The sequence below is a fragment of the Ochlerotatus camptorhynchus genome, unplaced genomic scaffold, assembly GCF_037179485.1.
Source record: "Ochlerotatus camptorhynchus isolate MF236.1 unplaced genomic scaffold, CSIRO-AGI_Acam_v1.1 ptg000412l, whole genome shotgun sequence".
NCBI lineage: Eukaryota > Metazoa > Arthropoda > Insecta > Diptera > Culicidae > Ochlerotatus > Ochlerotatus camptorhynchus.
In genome coordinates this window covers 783,323-800,270 of record NW_027040898.1, presented here as the reverse complement: position 1 = coordinate 800,270, position 16,948 = coordinate 783,323, and the positions used below count along the sequence as shown (strand labels likewise).

General features: G+C 42.7%; 1 protein-coding gene across 5 annotated transcripts in view; it reads right to left on the bottom strand.

Moving 5' to 3' along the window:
• Nucleotides 1–16,948, bottom strand: part of LOC135710982 (uncharacterized) — an 825,769-nt gene that overhangs the window by 96,615 nt on the left and 712,206 nt on the right. For 3 of the 5 annotated variants that reach the window (XM_065233717.1, XM_065233716.1, XM_065233721.1), the window contains one exon: nucleotides 14,334–14,417. The exons of the other annotated variants lie outside the window; for them this stretch is intronic. In XM_065233717.1, coding sequence (XP_065089789.1) covers nucleotides 14,334–14,417 — 84 coding nt within the window. The remainder of the gene's footprint in view (nucleotides 1–14,333; nucleotides 14,418–16,948) is intronic. 5 annotated transcript variants of the gene reach the window in all.

Here is a 16,948-nt window from a genome sequence, read left to right as displayed (position 1 = left end):
ATGGCAAAGAACCAAGCGTCGGATTGGGATGAACTTTGAAGAGAGTTTACAAGGAGCTACTATTCACACGCCAAAGGAGCTCTATGACTGGGCAATGAAGATTTGAATACAAACGTTAGATTTGTGTCATCTGAGATCTGTTCCGAAAAAAAAACAAATACTGTTTCACCGTTTTGCATCAGCTGCATCTATTCCCGGTATTCGTTCAATACATGCAGCAGCTCCTTCTGGTATTGATACCATTATTATGAAAACTGTTTCTGGTGCCACAACTGGTTCAGCTTTAAGAGTTGTGGCAACGAAACGTGCAAAGCAAGTGGATTCGAATAATAATGGGAAGAAATCATCACGAAGTGCTAACCTTGAGAAGAAAAATAAGTAAATTGTAATTTATGCTTTACATTGTTATAATAAAATGTAAAAAACAAATTGATTAGTGTTTGATACAGTATTTTATGTATTGGAATGTCTTAATTTATAATGCAATTCGTTTAGATTAATACTAGTGTAAAGTTTTCAGCCACTAAATAATATTTAAATTTGTTAACACTGCATAAAAACAATTGCTGGTTTTATCATACCGATTTTTTTCCATCAAGTATTATTTAACACAGTAAGTCATGAGAATGAATCTTATTACGAGGAAACGTTAAAAAATAACCCTCATAATTTATGAATTTCGTTCATTCAAAATGCAATATCTCAGGACCTACGCAAATTACTTTGTGTCGTTAAGTGTTTCTTCAGTAGAAAACAATGGGGAACACGATGGTGTCCCTAAAATGAAAATTAAACGGCATGTATTATGAGAAAACTGCATTTAAAGTTTTCAAACAAACATAAAAAATATTTGGCAACACTGTAAAGAAATAAAGGCTACATATTAAGATTTATTGTCTAATTCCCTTATTAAATCCATACCTAATGCAATTTTTAGCTCCATTCGTTCCGGAGATATGAACCAAAGAAAGTAGTGGTTTCTAAAAAATAATGAAAAATGAAAAATGTGCCCCTTGATCGAGGGGTGCTACGATCAGCATACAACTTTGGATTTTTAGAATTCGAACTTAAATGAACATTCCCTCCAAATTTGGTCCAAATCGGAAGAGGTCAATTTCACTTTTGCAATTTTTTGTGACCACTTGGCGCGGAATGACCATACTGAATGTTCGAAGATTAGGGGTTGTCACATTTTTTAAGGATTTTTCCCTCTTTTAAACATAAGCAGTTCTTATCCGGACATGTTGCAGTAGTCAGATTCTTGCTGGAGCCAATGCCGATCATGTGAAACTTATACACTTAGAAAAAAAAGTAGAAGGGTCTGTGCCTAGGGGCACGAACGGAAGCTTGACGTAGGACCGCTAGTGGACGGAATAAATGTGAATTTCATTAAGTTCTTTCAATTGATCAATTATCTATTATCTCATTTCTTTCCGTTTTTGAATTGTAGGCGTACCAAATTTGTAGTAATCTTTTTCAAAGAGAAAGTTGATTACGAGAATCAATCAAAATAACTTGCACCCCTGCTTCTAAGTTTGTGTGGTCGTTGGGGGCTTGTGGTTCTGAATATGGACAAACAAGCACATATAAATTCGATTCCAACTCTTTACTGATGTAAGCTTGATGGCCTTGAGGGCCGTTTTATTGAAGAGGACATCCATGGTCACTTATGCTTACTTACGTGTTTAGTGTAGGTGACAGCATCACGGACCTCATTTTCCAGGAGCACCTTCAGCACACCTCGTAGATCAGACCGGAGATACGTAAGACACCGCCATGGCGAGCCAGACGACGGATGGTGGTTATCTTGAAGAATTTGCGATGACGATTGGCACCTCCTTTGCCACGACCAGTCAATTGTTGCTTGTTGGGTTATAGAAAAGTGGACTAACCACCTTCCTACTGCTGTTATTGCTGACCACGCCGTCCGAAGCGAAAATGAGCTGATACCAGTTTTTTTTTTTTTTTAAAGTTTAAATGATCTTTATTTTAGTTTAACTTGGACGATTACCATATAAATTTTTACTAAGTGATTTAATTGCTTTCTTCATCTATAGGTATGGGCAAAATTCAAAATTTGTTTTACAGAATTAGTCCTAGACTTAGTACACGGTCGACCACCTTGGTGGGATTGGTTTGTTTTGTTTTTAGAATTTGAAGAGAAACTACTTAATACTACTATTTACAGCTTAAAACTAACCTACTCTACTATATACACTTAACCTACTATGTACAAATTGCTTATTAAAGCATGTTCAGAAAGATTGCATTTTTGAATAAATTTAGTTGTCATATCATCAATTTTGGAATCTACTTTGGGAATTTCTGCCTCTTGATGGAGGTCTGCTATTCTTGTGTCGAATGGACGATCTAGGATCATCCTCAACACTCTATTCTGTGCAACCTGGATTTTGTTCCTGTGGGTCTGAGCGCACGATTCCCACACCGGGGCGGCATATAAGATCGCGGGGGCTATGATCTGTTTGTAAACAGCCAGTTTGTTTTGCCTTGAGAGGCGGGATCTGCGGCAAATGAGCGGATACAAACACCTAACCAAGGCGGAGCACTTAACTAGGGTTTTCTCTATGTGCGAGCGGAACAGGAGCTTATCATCGAACAACATCCCGAGATAAGTAACATCAGTGGACCACTCGACCCTTGTACCATCCATTATTACGGTACAGGAGGGAGACGGTTTAAGTTTTAATGATTGTCTGTGAAGGAACATGATCGCTTGGGTTTTCGAGGCGTTGATTTTGATTTTCCACGTGGTGGCATAATCAGTAAAGGTGTCAAGGCATCGTTGGAGCTTGTTCGTAATTTCACGTGGTATCCTACCCTTGACGGCTATCGCGGTGTCATCTGCAAACAGAAAGAACACGCAACCGTCTCCTAGAGGAGGGATGTCCGACGTGTAGATGCTGTAAAGCAGTGGTCCCAGCAGACTCCCTTGCGGAACACCTGCTGGGATCGGAAATTGTCCCGAAAGGGAACTATTCAACAACACCCTGAACGACCTTTGCTGGAGATAGTTACGGGTGATTTTCACAAGGTATGGTGGAAAGTTGGAGTTACAAAGCTTGTATATAAGTCCGTCGTGCCAGACATTGTCAAACGCCTTTTCGACGTCTAACAAGGCCATGGCTGTGGACTTGGATACAGCTTTGTTACTTCGGATGTTATTCATCACCCGCACTAGCTGATGATTGGTGGAATGCCCCTTGCGGAACCCGAACTGTTCCGGAAGAAGAATGTCATGTTCCTCCACAAACTTGTTCAGTCGGCTGAGGATCAATTTTTCGAACAGCTTGCTCAGCGCTGAGAGCAGGCTAATCGGTCTGTAGCTTGACGGTAGTGAAGGGTCTTTCCCAGGTTTGCGGATCGGGATGATTTTTGCCACCTTCCAGATGCTTGGAAAGTAGTGCAGCTCCAAGCATCTGTTGAGGATGGCAGCCAGCAGCGAGTGCACCCTCGTGCTGAGATTTTTCAACTCTAGGTTGAATATTCCGTCAAACCCGGGAGCCTTCATGTTCGTACTGTGTTTCAGCGCTGAGCAAATTTGTTCCTCTGTAATCCGTTCTTCTGGAGGGACGGCACAAGGGGAGGCATCTAACGTCTGGACGCACTGCACAACCTGGTTCTCGAGTGGACTTGGGATTGTAGAGCCAAGCAAATGCGACTGGGCAATGTGCTCCCCAATTGCATTGGCCTTCTCTTCGTTGGTGATAAGCCGTTCGTCATTGACTCTAAGTGGTGGAATGGGCTTGGGGTGAGACTTCAGCACCTTGGCAACCTTCCAGAATGGTCTGGAACGGTCGTCCAGGTTCTGAACGAGCCGCCCGAAACTCTCGTTCCGGATTGAGACCATTCTGGAAGCGATCTGCCGATTCAGATCGACCATTTCGTATTTACGCTGCAGATCCCCAGTCCGCTGAAACTGGCGTCTACGAACATTTCTGAGCCGAATCAAGAGTTTGGTGTGGGAATCAATTGCTTGAAACTTACCCCTCACAGGAACTCGTCGAACGCACTCTTCGTCAGCCACGGATATGGCTTGATGGAGACCCTCCAGGGCCCGGTCGATGTCCTCCACTGTGTTGAGCGGTGGGTTGTCGTCGATGTGGCGGTCGACCACGCGTCGAAACTGGACCCAGTTGACTCGATGGTAGTCCTTCCGCTGGCACGGTGCAGGGGCCACGTTGTAGCCCAGCTCGGTCAGCACCGGTTGGTGGTCCGAACTCAGGTCGTTGACGGCAACCGGCTTGGCTAATCTGGTGTTTGCCAAGAACAGGTCCAGCGTCGATGGGTTGCCCGTCGGTGATGTGAAGGTTGGTTCGTCCGGAAACCAGACGGAATAGAGACCATGCTGGGAATGGTCGAATAGCAGGCGGCCATTCTGGTTCTGCTGGTAGTTCCGCCAGGCCTCGTGCCGGGCGTTCAGGTCCCCTCCGATTACAAAGCGGGCATTGGTGTGGGTTATGATGGCAAGGTCGTTCTTGAACTGCTGTGCTGAACCATTGCTAACGGTACATTGCCGGGGGCAGTAGACAACGATGAACCGGACGTTTCCGGTCGATGTTTCCACCTCAACGCCGACGGCCTCGATGATGGAAGTGCGGTAGTGGGGTAGGGTGCAGTACTTGATGCCTTTCTTGATGATGACCGCGACACCGCCCCCCCTGGAGCTGGTGCGATCAAGCCGGACAATGCTGTGGTCGGGCAGCCAGAAGCTGTCACCGGTCTTGAGGTGGGTCTCGGTGAGAAGGCCCACGTCGATGTCGTGCTTGCGGAGGAAGTCTGCAAGCTCAATGTTTTTCGCCCCTACGGAGCGAGCGTTCCAGTTGGCGATCTTTATGGGTTCACGGTCCATAATTAGCGACGAAGGAGATGATAGCTTGGAGCTGTTGTGTTCTTGTTGCGCAGGTGCGCTTGATGATGATGGCCTGGGCCAACAGTGTGACGATCTCATCCGTTGACAGCGGAGAATCGTCTGTAGCTTCACCGGTTGTACCGGCCAATCCCGGAGCAGGGGGATCCGTCGATGGCCCGGAGGCTTGACCGGGTACTGCAGCGGCAGCCAACTGTTGGTTGAGCGGGAGCGGCGGCAACACTAGAATTGGCCGTGATTGGACCGGTGATAACGGAGGAAAGTTCTGCGCGTTGTTTTCTGGAACCTTCTTGCGACCGGGCTGGCTGTTGGACGAGGCCTTCTTCCGGATCTCGGCGTATTCGGCCCGCTTCGGACAGGCCTTACTCGTGGCCTTGTGGGCGGCACCGCAGTTGGCGCATGTGGGAGTGGCTTCCTCGATGCTGTCGCAGTTGTCGATCTTGTGGTTTTTGCCGCATTTGATGCAGCGGCTGGCCATGCGGCAATTCCTGGTGCCGTGCCCGAACAATAGGCAGTTGGAGCACTGAGTGACGCCACGGTGGGTGGGTTTATACCGCTCCCACTTCACTACGATGTGGAACAGTGTGCGTGTCGTCTGGAGATCCTTCACGGTTGTGGAGTTCTTCTCCAGATGGACCAGGTAGAGCTGGTCACGATACTTGATGGCCTTGCTGCGGGTCATCTTGTGGACTTCGACCGGCTTGAGGCCGTTCGCCTTAATCTCGTCCATTAAGGTGGTGGTGTCCATGTCGTGGAGCCCGCGCAGCACCACTTTCAGCGGCTTGGTGGCCTCGATGTCGTGGGAGAAGTACTCCAGCTTCATTCTGTCCAAGAGGGCCTGAACTGCGTTGAAGTGTTTTTCGGCCGGGACCATCAGTTTGTAGCCTTCCGTGCACCGTTGAATGGTGCAGCGAAGGCCCTGCTTAATGTAGAAATCCAGCTGCTCCCATAGCCCGGGAGGGAAGCCCTTCACATAGAAGGGTGGCAACTTAACTTTTTTCGGCACCGTCTCAGGGTCCGACTGCGGCTGGGCTCCGTTCTGCAGGGCGGAGAACGGATTGTTGCTCAGCAGCTTTTTTGCTGCTGATACGGTGGCGCTGCTGTCTTCAGGTCTGGGTCGTTTAGTTCCGGGAGGCCCCGGCTGCGGGTCCGCAACGCCAGTCGGGATGGGCAATGGGGTTTTCTTCTGCTTCTTCTGGGCTGGCTCGGTGGTCGCGCCGTCTCCTGGGAGAGTCTGTTTTCCCGGTAAACCGGCACTCGCGTTACCGCGCGATTTCTTACCCATGGCTGGGTCAGCGAGAGCGTCACTACACAACGCGGAGCTAATTCGACTTGCGAACGAACGAACGAAACTAGAGAGAATTCAAATCGACTGAACTGCTCAACAGTCTGGCAGCGAATGTGAGCGAGCTGATACCAGACAGCAGCGCTGCTTTATATCTTTTCAGTTTAAAGCAGAATGATGTGCAACCAAGTGATATAAAAGCTACAAAGACTCCTCCCATTATGAGTAGTTTGCCATCAAGTAGCGACACTGGCTTTTTTTCTTTTTGCGTACACGGCGAATGAGAACGACCAAAATTTGAGTTTAGTTCACTCATAATCGCCAAAAGTGTAAGAACTCAGCGATGAGTAAATTTGTCTCAAGGTTTCCTGTGGAAAACCTAAAAAATCTGCCAGAAAATGAGGAAATTGACGAAAATTTAAATTCAGTTTCGGCGAAGTACCAATAGACTGAGTGAATCCAATCTTTACTTTTCTCAAATTTGGGAATTTTTCCCTGGAAAATGCTGGAAAAACCTGGGAAAACATGAGGCAAATTTACTCATCGCTGAGTTCCTGCACTTTATTTCTTATTTCTGAGAAAACTTAACTGAAATTTGGGTCGTTCTCATTCGCCATGATAGATATCGGCGCCGGTGGTTAAGCGTGATTACCTCTCACCCCAGCAGGCCTGGGTCCAATCTCAGTCGGCGCCACCGGCATGTTCTAAGGCATAACATCTCTGGAAGCTGCCTCCCTGGCGTCGGTAGCATTGGAGCTAAGTACGGAAAACAAATCTCGCGTCACTTTTTAATAGGTCCTATCTACATTGATCGATTCTCTTCATCGACACTCTCTTTCGTAAATAACTCGGCTTCACAAATGTTTCCTGCCGTGGCGATTCAAAGTTGATCAAGGTTGATCAAAATAATTTGTACCCCTGCTTCCAGTTTGATTACATGAGCATTTTGTGTGATCGTTGGTTCTGAATATGGACACACAGGTAGATGAATTCTATTCCTGCTCTTTACTGTAATAGGCTTGGTTGCCCTGAAAAGAGCCGTTTTGTTGCCAAAGTTGGTGATGATTTAATTTCCGAAACCAAACAGAGTGCGTCTCTGTCACTTCAAAACGTAGATGACATCCATGGACACTTACGCTTGGCGTGTTTAGTGTAGGTGACAGCATCACGGATCTCATTTTTCAGGAACACCTTCAGCACACCTCGTAAATCAGACCGGAGATACGTAAGACACCGCCATGGCGAGCCAGACGACGGATGGTGGTTATCTCGAAGAATTTGCGTTTGGTTCTGAATGTGGTGATGAGTGTGCAAAATATTACGCAATTCCATCCTCCCTATTCGTACGCGCCCGAGGATCGGAGGCGAATGCCACTTCGACTTGTTTCGTCTACTTTCTACTCTCTGACGACTGTGCTGGGGAAGCACCATATGCATGTAGGTAATTGGTGGATTTGTTAGTTAATTCGATGCTTTTAGACAATGCTGGACATTTACTAGTTTATCAATAGTTTCTTGTAAAAAATCAACATTTGGAAGCATTGTTATCGATGCGTAGCCATATTTCTGATCGATTGGTGATAAAACTATTGAAATTGGACCAGGGGCAGCTGAGTTATTAACGTTCAAAATCTTTCTCAATTTGTTACATGTTCCATTTTCGGTTTTCACAAAATGTACCCCCATATAGAAATCAAAGACGTAGTCCTACGTCAAAAGGCATGTACATTTAGATGCTCTGAGATTGACATACGGGTCATTCCAGCTCAAGTGGGTACACCACCTGTGGTCAATGTCACCGATTGGAGCCAAACTTGGCCAAAACGCTTATTTTGGAATTCTGAACAAACACCTTTTTTGATTTTGCTCTAAAGTGCCTAGATCCCTTTCGGCTACAACCCTGGATTTTCGAGATTTTTTGGAAAATTTAAACTTTAAGAAGAGATTACTCCACAACCAACTAAGCTATTCGTGATCGTGAATCGTCAATATGAAGGTTTTTTAATGTACATTTACATAGATGCACTCACATTTTGTTTTTGTTATAGTAACTACAGTAAACATGCTGATTACCAGCAGGTATCCACATTGTCAAAAAATGGCCTATTTGCACCATGGGCGGGATTTTTAATTTCTTAAAATTCTGAAATTTTCACCACTACTTGGAAAACTCTTCTAATTGATGTGATTCCAAGGGAAAATGATTTGGACAAATAGTTTTTGAGATATGACCAGATGAGTGAGTGATAGTTTTGAGCTTTTCTGGTGGAAAGTCAATGCTATTTAATTTTTTTTTTATTTTTTCTTGGGTTCCTTCACATTCCATTTTTATGTTATTTTTCACATGTTCTGGGCGGGATTCTCATGATATGAAATCATAACTAGCGTATTTATTTACTTCTGTCCATAATTTAATTGTGATCCTAAAAGTGAAACATACGTTCCCATGGGATACAGCCAAAACGTTGTGCTTTAGAAGTACGATGAAGTCAGATAGATTAGCAGGTTTGTAGAATTTCAGTTGTGGATGATAGCTGCTACTTAAATAATACTCTATAATTTATTTGATTAGATACAATCTCACGAGCAAAAATGTTTTTTTTTTACTATAGTTATAAAGAAAAATAAACGCTGAACCTTTAAATCTTTTAAATTTGTCGAACCTCTTAACGTAATTCCTTTATGAAGAGCTCTGAGTGTGTTGGTTTATTTCCTTTAAATTCTGTTATAATTGCTTATCTTTTGACAGATACGCGTATTTCGTCTAGTACTTGCAGACTTCATCAGTGCCAAGTACTCAACATCACTACCTACCTGGTAATCAGTCTGTTTACTGTAGTTACTATAACAAAAACAAAATGTGAGTACACCCCCTCTTATGTCACGCATCTTTCCATACTTATCATGAAAGGCCCCTTCCCACTTTTTGTTCCCTCTGCACATCGTGTTACTCCATTACTATTGAGAAATGATGAAGCATTCGGTTTTGATACGGTTATTCTTGTTTTCATAGCAAGGAACCGATTTTAACCCTCCGTTATTTGCGCCAACTTTTATAACACGAGTACTCGCGCGTTGTACTTTGTATAACAGTGTGAGTTTTCCATTGCCATTTTGTAGCCGAGCTACCAATCGATATGAAACCAACGGGTATTCATTAAAAAACTTGTTTTTAACTCAACAAGCTAAAATTTTATCACAGTTAACCCACAAAAATGCGGATAATAGAGAAAATGTGTATGGAAACCGCGTAAACGATGTCCGTACTACGTGGGATTTGACTTAATTGGTTGCAACATGGAAAATCTAGAGATCCTGACCAGATAGAAAATTACTATCCTGGGCAAAGTTGTTCTAGAGATCATAATATTTTCGCTGGTGGAGAGTAGTTCAGAATTTTCTCACTACGTAGCGCTAGAATACATGTGAAATTATCGCATATATAAAATATTTCTAGATCCTTACCATATAAAAAGTTACTGTCTTCGGCAAAGTATTTCAGGAAGTCCAGATATTTTCGTTGGTGGAGTAGTTCAGAAAATTCTCACTACGTGGCGCTAGTATATACATGCAATTTTCGCATATACAATAGCTCGAGATCCTGAGCAGATAGAAGTTACTGTCTTCGGCAAACTTGTTCAGGGTGTCAAGTAGTTTTGGCTGGTGGACAGTAGTTCAGAATTTTCTCACTACACGGCGCTAGTATAAACGTGAAATTCTCATATAAAATATCTCGAGCTCCTGACCAGATAGAAAGTTACTGTCTTAGGCAAAGCTGTTCAGGAGATCATAGCTTTTTTGCTGATTAACAGTAGTTCAAAATCTTCTCACTAGGTAGTGCTCGTATACATGTTAAGTTCTCGCATGTGATACATCACTAGATCCTGACGAGATAAAGAATAAATGTCTTTGGCAAAGTTTTTCAGGAAGTCAAGATCTTTTCGTTGGTGGACAGTTGTTCAGAATTTTCTCCCTACTCGGTGCTAGTATACACATGCAATTCTCGCGTATACAATAGCTCGAGATCCTGAGCAGATAGAAAGTTACTGTTTTCGGCAAACTTGTTCAGGGGGTCAAGAATTTTTGGCTGGTGGACAGTAGCCTAGAAATTTTTAACCACATGGCGCTAGTAAACGTGTACAATTCTATCGTATGCTGAGCTCGAGATTCTGAACAGGTAGAAAATTATTGTCTTCGAAAAAGTTGTTCATGAGGTCAATGCATATTGCTTGGTGCACAATAGTTCAGAATTTTCACACTTATGGCGCTAGTATACACGCGAAATTCTCGCATGTAAAATATCTCGAGATTCTGATCAGATAGATTTCTCTAGTGGACAGTAGTTCAAAATTTTCTCACTACGTAGCGCTAGAATACACGTGAAATTCTCGCAAGTGGTTTGTTTCGAGATCCTGACCAGATAGAAAGTTACTATCTTGGACAAAGTTGTTCAGGAGGTCAAAGCATTTTTGGCTGGTAAACAATAGTTAAAAAATTTCTCACCACGTGGCATAGATGTACACTTCTCGCATATGCTATATCTCGAGATCCTAATCAGATAGAAAGTTACTGTCTACAACAAAGTTATTCAGGAGGTCAAAGTCTTTTGGCTGGTGAACAATAGTTTAGAATTTTCTCATACACTGTAGGCTTTAAACTCCTGAACAATTTTATTCAAGACAGTAACTTTCTATCTGGTCAAGAACGTGAGATATTTTATATGCGAAAATTTCACATGTATACTAGCATCAAGAAGTGAGAAAATTCTGAACTACTGTCCACCAGCCAAAAGACCTTGACCGCCTGAACAACTTTCTATCTGATCAGGATCTCGAGGTATAGCATATGCGAGAAGTGTACATGTATACTAACGCCACGTGGTGAGAAATTTTTTAACCACTGTTTACCAGCCAAAAAGTCATGACCCCCTAAACAACTTTGCCGAAGACAGCAACTTTCTAGCTGATCAAGATCTCGAGCTATTGAATATGGGAGAAAGGCACGTATATACTAGCACCGCATAGTGAGAAAATTCTAAACTATTTTCACCCAACAAAAAGATCTTGACTTCCTGAAAAACTTTGCCGAATACATTTACTTTCTATCTGGTCAGGATCTAGAGATATTTTATATGCAAGAGTTTCACATCTATAGTAGCGCCGCATAGTGAGAAAACTCTGAACTACTGTCCACCTGCGAGAAAGCCTTGACCTCCTGAACAACTATGCCGAAGACAGTACCTTTCTATCTGGTTGGGAACTCGAGATATTTTATATGTGTATTTCACGTGTATACTAGCGTCGCGTAGTGAGCAAATTCTGAACTATTGAGCACCAAGCAATAGGCTTTGGTCTCCTGAAAAACTTTGTGAAAGACAGTAACTTTTTATCTGGTCAGGATCTCGAGATATATCACATGCGAGAATTTCACATGTATGCTAGCGCTACGTAGTGAGAAAATTCTGAACTACTGTCCGCCAGTGACATGGCTATGATCTCCTGAACAACTTTGTCAGAGACAGTAACTTTCTATCTTGTCAGAATCTTGATATATTTCATGTTGTAATCAATTAAGTCAATTCCCACGTAGTATGGTCACAGTTTTCGCGGTTTCCATTTACATTTTCCCTATTATCCGCATTTTGTAGGTGTTTACTGTAATCAACTTTTAGCTTTGTGACAAAGTTTACCAATCTCTTAAATAATTAATAACTTTTTCCTGTCTCGTTTTACATAGAAACGATCTTAAGCAAAGTTGTAGCTGAGAAAATTTTCTATAAGAATGGCTATCGAACTGTTCCGCAGCTCAATATGGAAAAAGACTAGAAGGCAATGAACAAAAATAGTAATTTACATGTAAACTTCAAATGGCTTGTGCGAAGTCTGTTTCTAACCAAATGAGTTGTATCTTTGGGAGGCTAATCAGGACCCGATTTGAAACCATTTAAACACTGTGGAGCGAAAAAGTAAAATTTTGCATCAGTCTACTGTATATGAGAGGCAATTCATGTAAAAATGGTTATATGAAACGATATTTCTAGATGATCATTTCAAAAGTTCCTATCTGATTTGATCGATTCTCTTCGTCGGTCTTTCTCTTTTTTCGTTCCATTTGTTACAACATAGTTTGATAAAGGAGGTTCTATTCAAGCGTCATAAATGTGAAACACACTAATGAATATTTTTGCAGTTGAGTTATTAACCGAAGAGAATCGACCAAAGCAGATAGGACCACTTGAAATGTGCATCTAGAGTACACCAGATCATCTCTGGGCACATAATATATTAGCCAATGAATTTGTTATTGAATTGTCGTGTGATTTGATTACGTGTTATCACTCTACTCCTCTCCCAAACAAACCTTGTCATCCATAATTCGAAAGCTTCTACATCAAAGCTTAAAGCTCGCCGGCCCCTTTAAGCAATGAACGGCAGTTATCTCACGTATCTTTTGAAGGCTGTCTCGCGAACAAAATAAATTACCGCAAACCTACGGATGGCTTACCATACCACTCCATATTTTATCGAAGACGGTTGAAGTGGCTAGCCGATCGCTGTTGTTGTTGTTTTTGCACGAACCATCATTACACATACGGCTTTTTTATGCACTGGGGAAAGCACCTTCAGACAGAGTAGACCGAGGATGGAGAACAACCCAGAATAAATATCCCATTATACCCGTTCCGGACGGTGCTGCTGGTGCTACGCCTCGCGCTGATGACGGCTTGCCGCCTAAAGTTATGTCATGCTCGTGTCCTTCTATTCTATTTTTCTCAGTCGTAAGTACATAGTATGCGATGATATCGTCGGAAAACAAGCGCGGCGCGGCATCGGCGGTGTAAGCTCATAAAGGAGAAAAAGCACAATACACACATGCATGGGGTGTACGTGCGTGGCGAGCGCCCTAATGTCTGTTTATCGCATTACATTCGAAAACTTTGATTTATTTGTTTGGATGAGTGAATTTGCTGTTTATTTTTATTGCTTTCTTCGGGGAATGCCGGTAGAGTGGAGGAGCGTGATGGTGACCGACTTGCTTTTGCTTGGAGACGTGTGGGGTTGATGCTTTCCGTGAGTGGGATGCCTCCTCTTCCGGAGGCAAAAGCTCAATAGACTAGTCCTGTTTGACCAAAGTCTCACATCAAGATCAACATTTTCTTAAGTCAACTGTTCATATGTTGGATCTTTTATCTTTGATGTTTACATTGACCGACTTGAAACATTTTACATTCGCCGGCGTCTTTCCTGGTTCTAGACATTATCTGTCAAATCAGCAAAGATGGGGTCGATATAACATGTGACATAAGAAAATGTTTTTCCTCCAGGAATAAAAAAAAATGGAGTTTATATGAACCGGTCTATCATTTAAAAGTTTTTCTTCCGGTGCGTAAACATACACACATATGAACGTACCCGGCTGTTATTTATCCATCAATCAAGAATGCTACAAGATTTTCCTGTTTGGCTAACAATTCTCAGTCCTGTTTGTTGGAGGAAACAACGCCCGGCTCGGAACGAAGTGTATGAAATTACCATAAACCATTAACATGACAATGGAAATTGCGAACGCACCCACACGTCTCCGCCGAGAGACACGGATCGGCAGGAGCTGACTGATTGTGGGACCCCACGTCTCCCTTTGCCATCACACCGCGCGATCCACATGTTTCTTATTTCGACGGACAGCCTCCAGAAAATCTTTTCCGTACAGGCATTCACAATCCTGCCCGACGACGACGACGACGTCGACCTGAATCCTGAAATGCGTAGGGCAGGAAGTGAATGTTTGTGGGTGGTGTTGAAGGCAGAGAAGTGAAAGCAAATAAAGAAACCTAATTCACGATGGAATAGCGCGCAGCAAATCAACTTCTAATCCGATTTCCACGTGCCAGCAGGGACGGTTGATTTTTTGCACTATAGTTAAAATTATTGCCTCCTAGGAAACATGGAATGAAGTCTAAATATTATATTCGAAACTTTGACTTCCGGGTCGGTTCAACTGATATGGGTTAATATCATCATCATCATCGTCATCATCATTGTTGGGCTGCCGTCCGGCTTCCTGGCCCTCTGACCTCGGTTATTGGTCGTTGTGTTGAAAACAGAGACACGAGGGCTAGGAAGCACTCAGGCCCAGCTATAACGATTAAAGTTGGCCTACCCGCGGCTCGAGTTGAACTGCAGCAGTCGGGATTTGAGTCCACGTCGCGGAAGAGATCTAGGGCCGTCGGCCGACTGAGACGGTCTGTACATGAAAACACATATTCACGTTCAATGTGATATATATAGAGAGGGATAGAGAGTGAGACATAGAGGCAAATAGAACTATGCAAATTTGCACCGGATAGAGGTGTTTGCTTAAGGAGTTTGGCTTTTGCACTCGGAATGGTGATGGCATTTTAAGGAATTTATGATAATCTTGATTTAATCCGCATCGAAGTCTGTATATGAAAATGAGGAATCACTTGGTTTTACCATCAACAAAAAGATATAAGACGATCATAGATTATTTTATCCCCACCTTTGGTGGGAAAATGATTTGAAAACGTATCGATTTTTGAAGTTTATAATCGCATGCGAACTTATCTGTTTCCGATATTTGTGATTTTTAACGTAGGATTACGACTTTCTGCAACATATTGGGGGTGCAATCAAAAAAAAAATCGACCGCGTTACGAAAAGTGGTCAGGCTTTGACCACTTATAACTCTGTTGACAGCGGATGGATATTAATTCTAATCCAGCCAAACGATTAGAAATGTTGCTACCAATCTACTAAATTGAACACTTTATCAATTTTCTATAGGTCACTATTAGAGAAATCTTACCGCAATTCGAAGTGTTTCTTGTTAATTGACAAGGTCATGTGATATTCGGTCATTGCGAGAATTTGTATGTACCACTTATACTTGACGCATTTCACCACACAATTTTTGTTGTTGTAATGAGAGAGAGAAGGATTAGTATTTTCCATTTAATTCCACTACTTTATTTGCTTATCCTTGACAGATACGCGTATTTCGTCTACAATGTGCAGACTTCTTCAGTGTCTTGTACTAATACTCGACTGAAGAAAAACATCGCATTTACCGAATATATATTAACACAGGTACATTTTCACTTAGAAACTAGGTAAACTTAAATTTAATTTTCTATAGGAACAGGTACTCCGCTGCTTACTCGTTGATGTGTCCTAGGTAGTAACTTGAAAAGCCATGTGTGTCCGTTTCCTTGATCCCTGTTGAGTAAAGTTGAATTACGTTGTTTGTTGATCTCGAGGCTTTCTGCAACAGTATCTACACCATGGAAATTGGATGTTGCAGAAAGCCTCGAGATCAACAAACAACGTAATTCAACTTTACTCAACAGGGATCAAGGAAACGGACACACATGGCTTTTCAAGTTACTACCTAGGACACATCAACGAGTAAGCAGCGGAGTACCTGTTCCTATAGAAAATTAAATTTAAGTTTACCTAGTTTCTAAGTGAAAATGTACCTGTGTTAATATATATTCGGTAAATGCGATGTTTTTCTTCAGTCGAGTATTAGTACAAGACACTGAAGAAGTCTGCACATTGTAGACGAAATACGCGTATCTGTCAAGGATAAGCAAATAAAGTAGTGGAATTAAATGGAAAATACTAATCCTTCTCTCTCTCATTATACAGGTATTCCACTAAGACGCCCACATTCATCAGGATTTTGTTGTTGGATACTTTATCAAAGAGCTTTGCGGGTGATGTGGCTGGGAGCAAGGCGAGCGGACGTTCAATAAAAATTAAATCTTAAACAACAATAATTTATGGTGGTCCTGAAAAGAACCGGTTTGCCGTGATGGTCGAGTAATGCTGAGCTATTAGGGTGTTCAAGACAGTTGAGACTGTCGAGCTGTATGTTGTTTGGAACGAGGGTGACGCGCTTGGCTTAGATGGCCCACAGCGGCTCACGACGAGCAACTGAATCCGATCAGTGCGGTGCAACTTCTTCTTCCTTCTTCGGCTCAGTGGGCTGCAGACTTTCGTCGTGTCCTGGAGAACAATCTACAATGCCTCGGGCCGAAAGCACTGCGGCTGCTGACACCAGCAGTTCCACACGCAGTGATTGAATGAACATCGCCCAGTGAGACCGGAGTGAACTCGATTTTTAAATCTGTGTTAGGGAAAGCGCTTTTCGCAGTCAATCGGTGATAATTTCCATTATTGTAGCAATAGGTGCGCAATCGTGCAGTTTTAAATAGTGACCAATTGCAAATTAATAAAGTGTTTGTTTTAGAATTATTCGTAGACAAATTTCCAATCCATTGCCTTATTTAGAATTAAAATCCATCCGCTATTGACAGATTTATAAGTGTTTAAAACCTGACCAGTTTTCGTAACGCGGTCGATTTTGGTTTTCTGAAAGTGCACCCCAATATGTTGCCGAAAGACGTCAAAAACTGCGGAGCTCTAGGATCAGTTTCATGGATGGACCACTTTTATGGATGTTTCGGATCTTCCGGAGGATGATCATATGGCCATACAGGTCAATGTTTATGTCATCACCCCAAATTCTTTCTTATATATATCATGTAACATTTGAAAAGGGCCTATCCTCGTTGTTCGATTCTCTTCATTGACTTTCTCTTTGGTTTACCACGGCACATAGTTACATTTTCCTCGTGCGTGCAAAAATGTGCTGCCGAGACTCTCAACAAACCGTCTCCCATCGCAACGAAAACAACATGTGACGAGAAAGAAAGAGAAAAGCGAGATTAAGATGCGAGCGAGAAACAAATG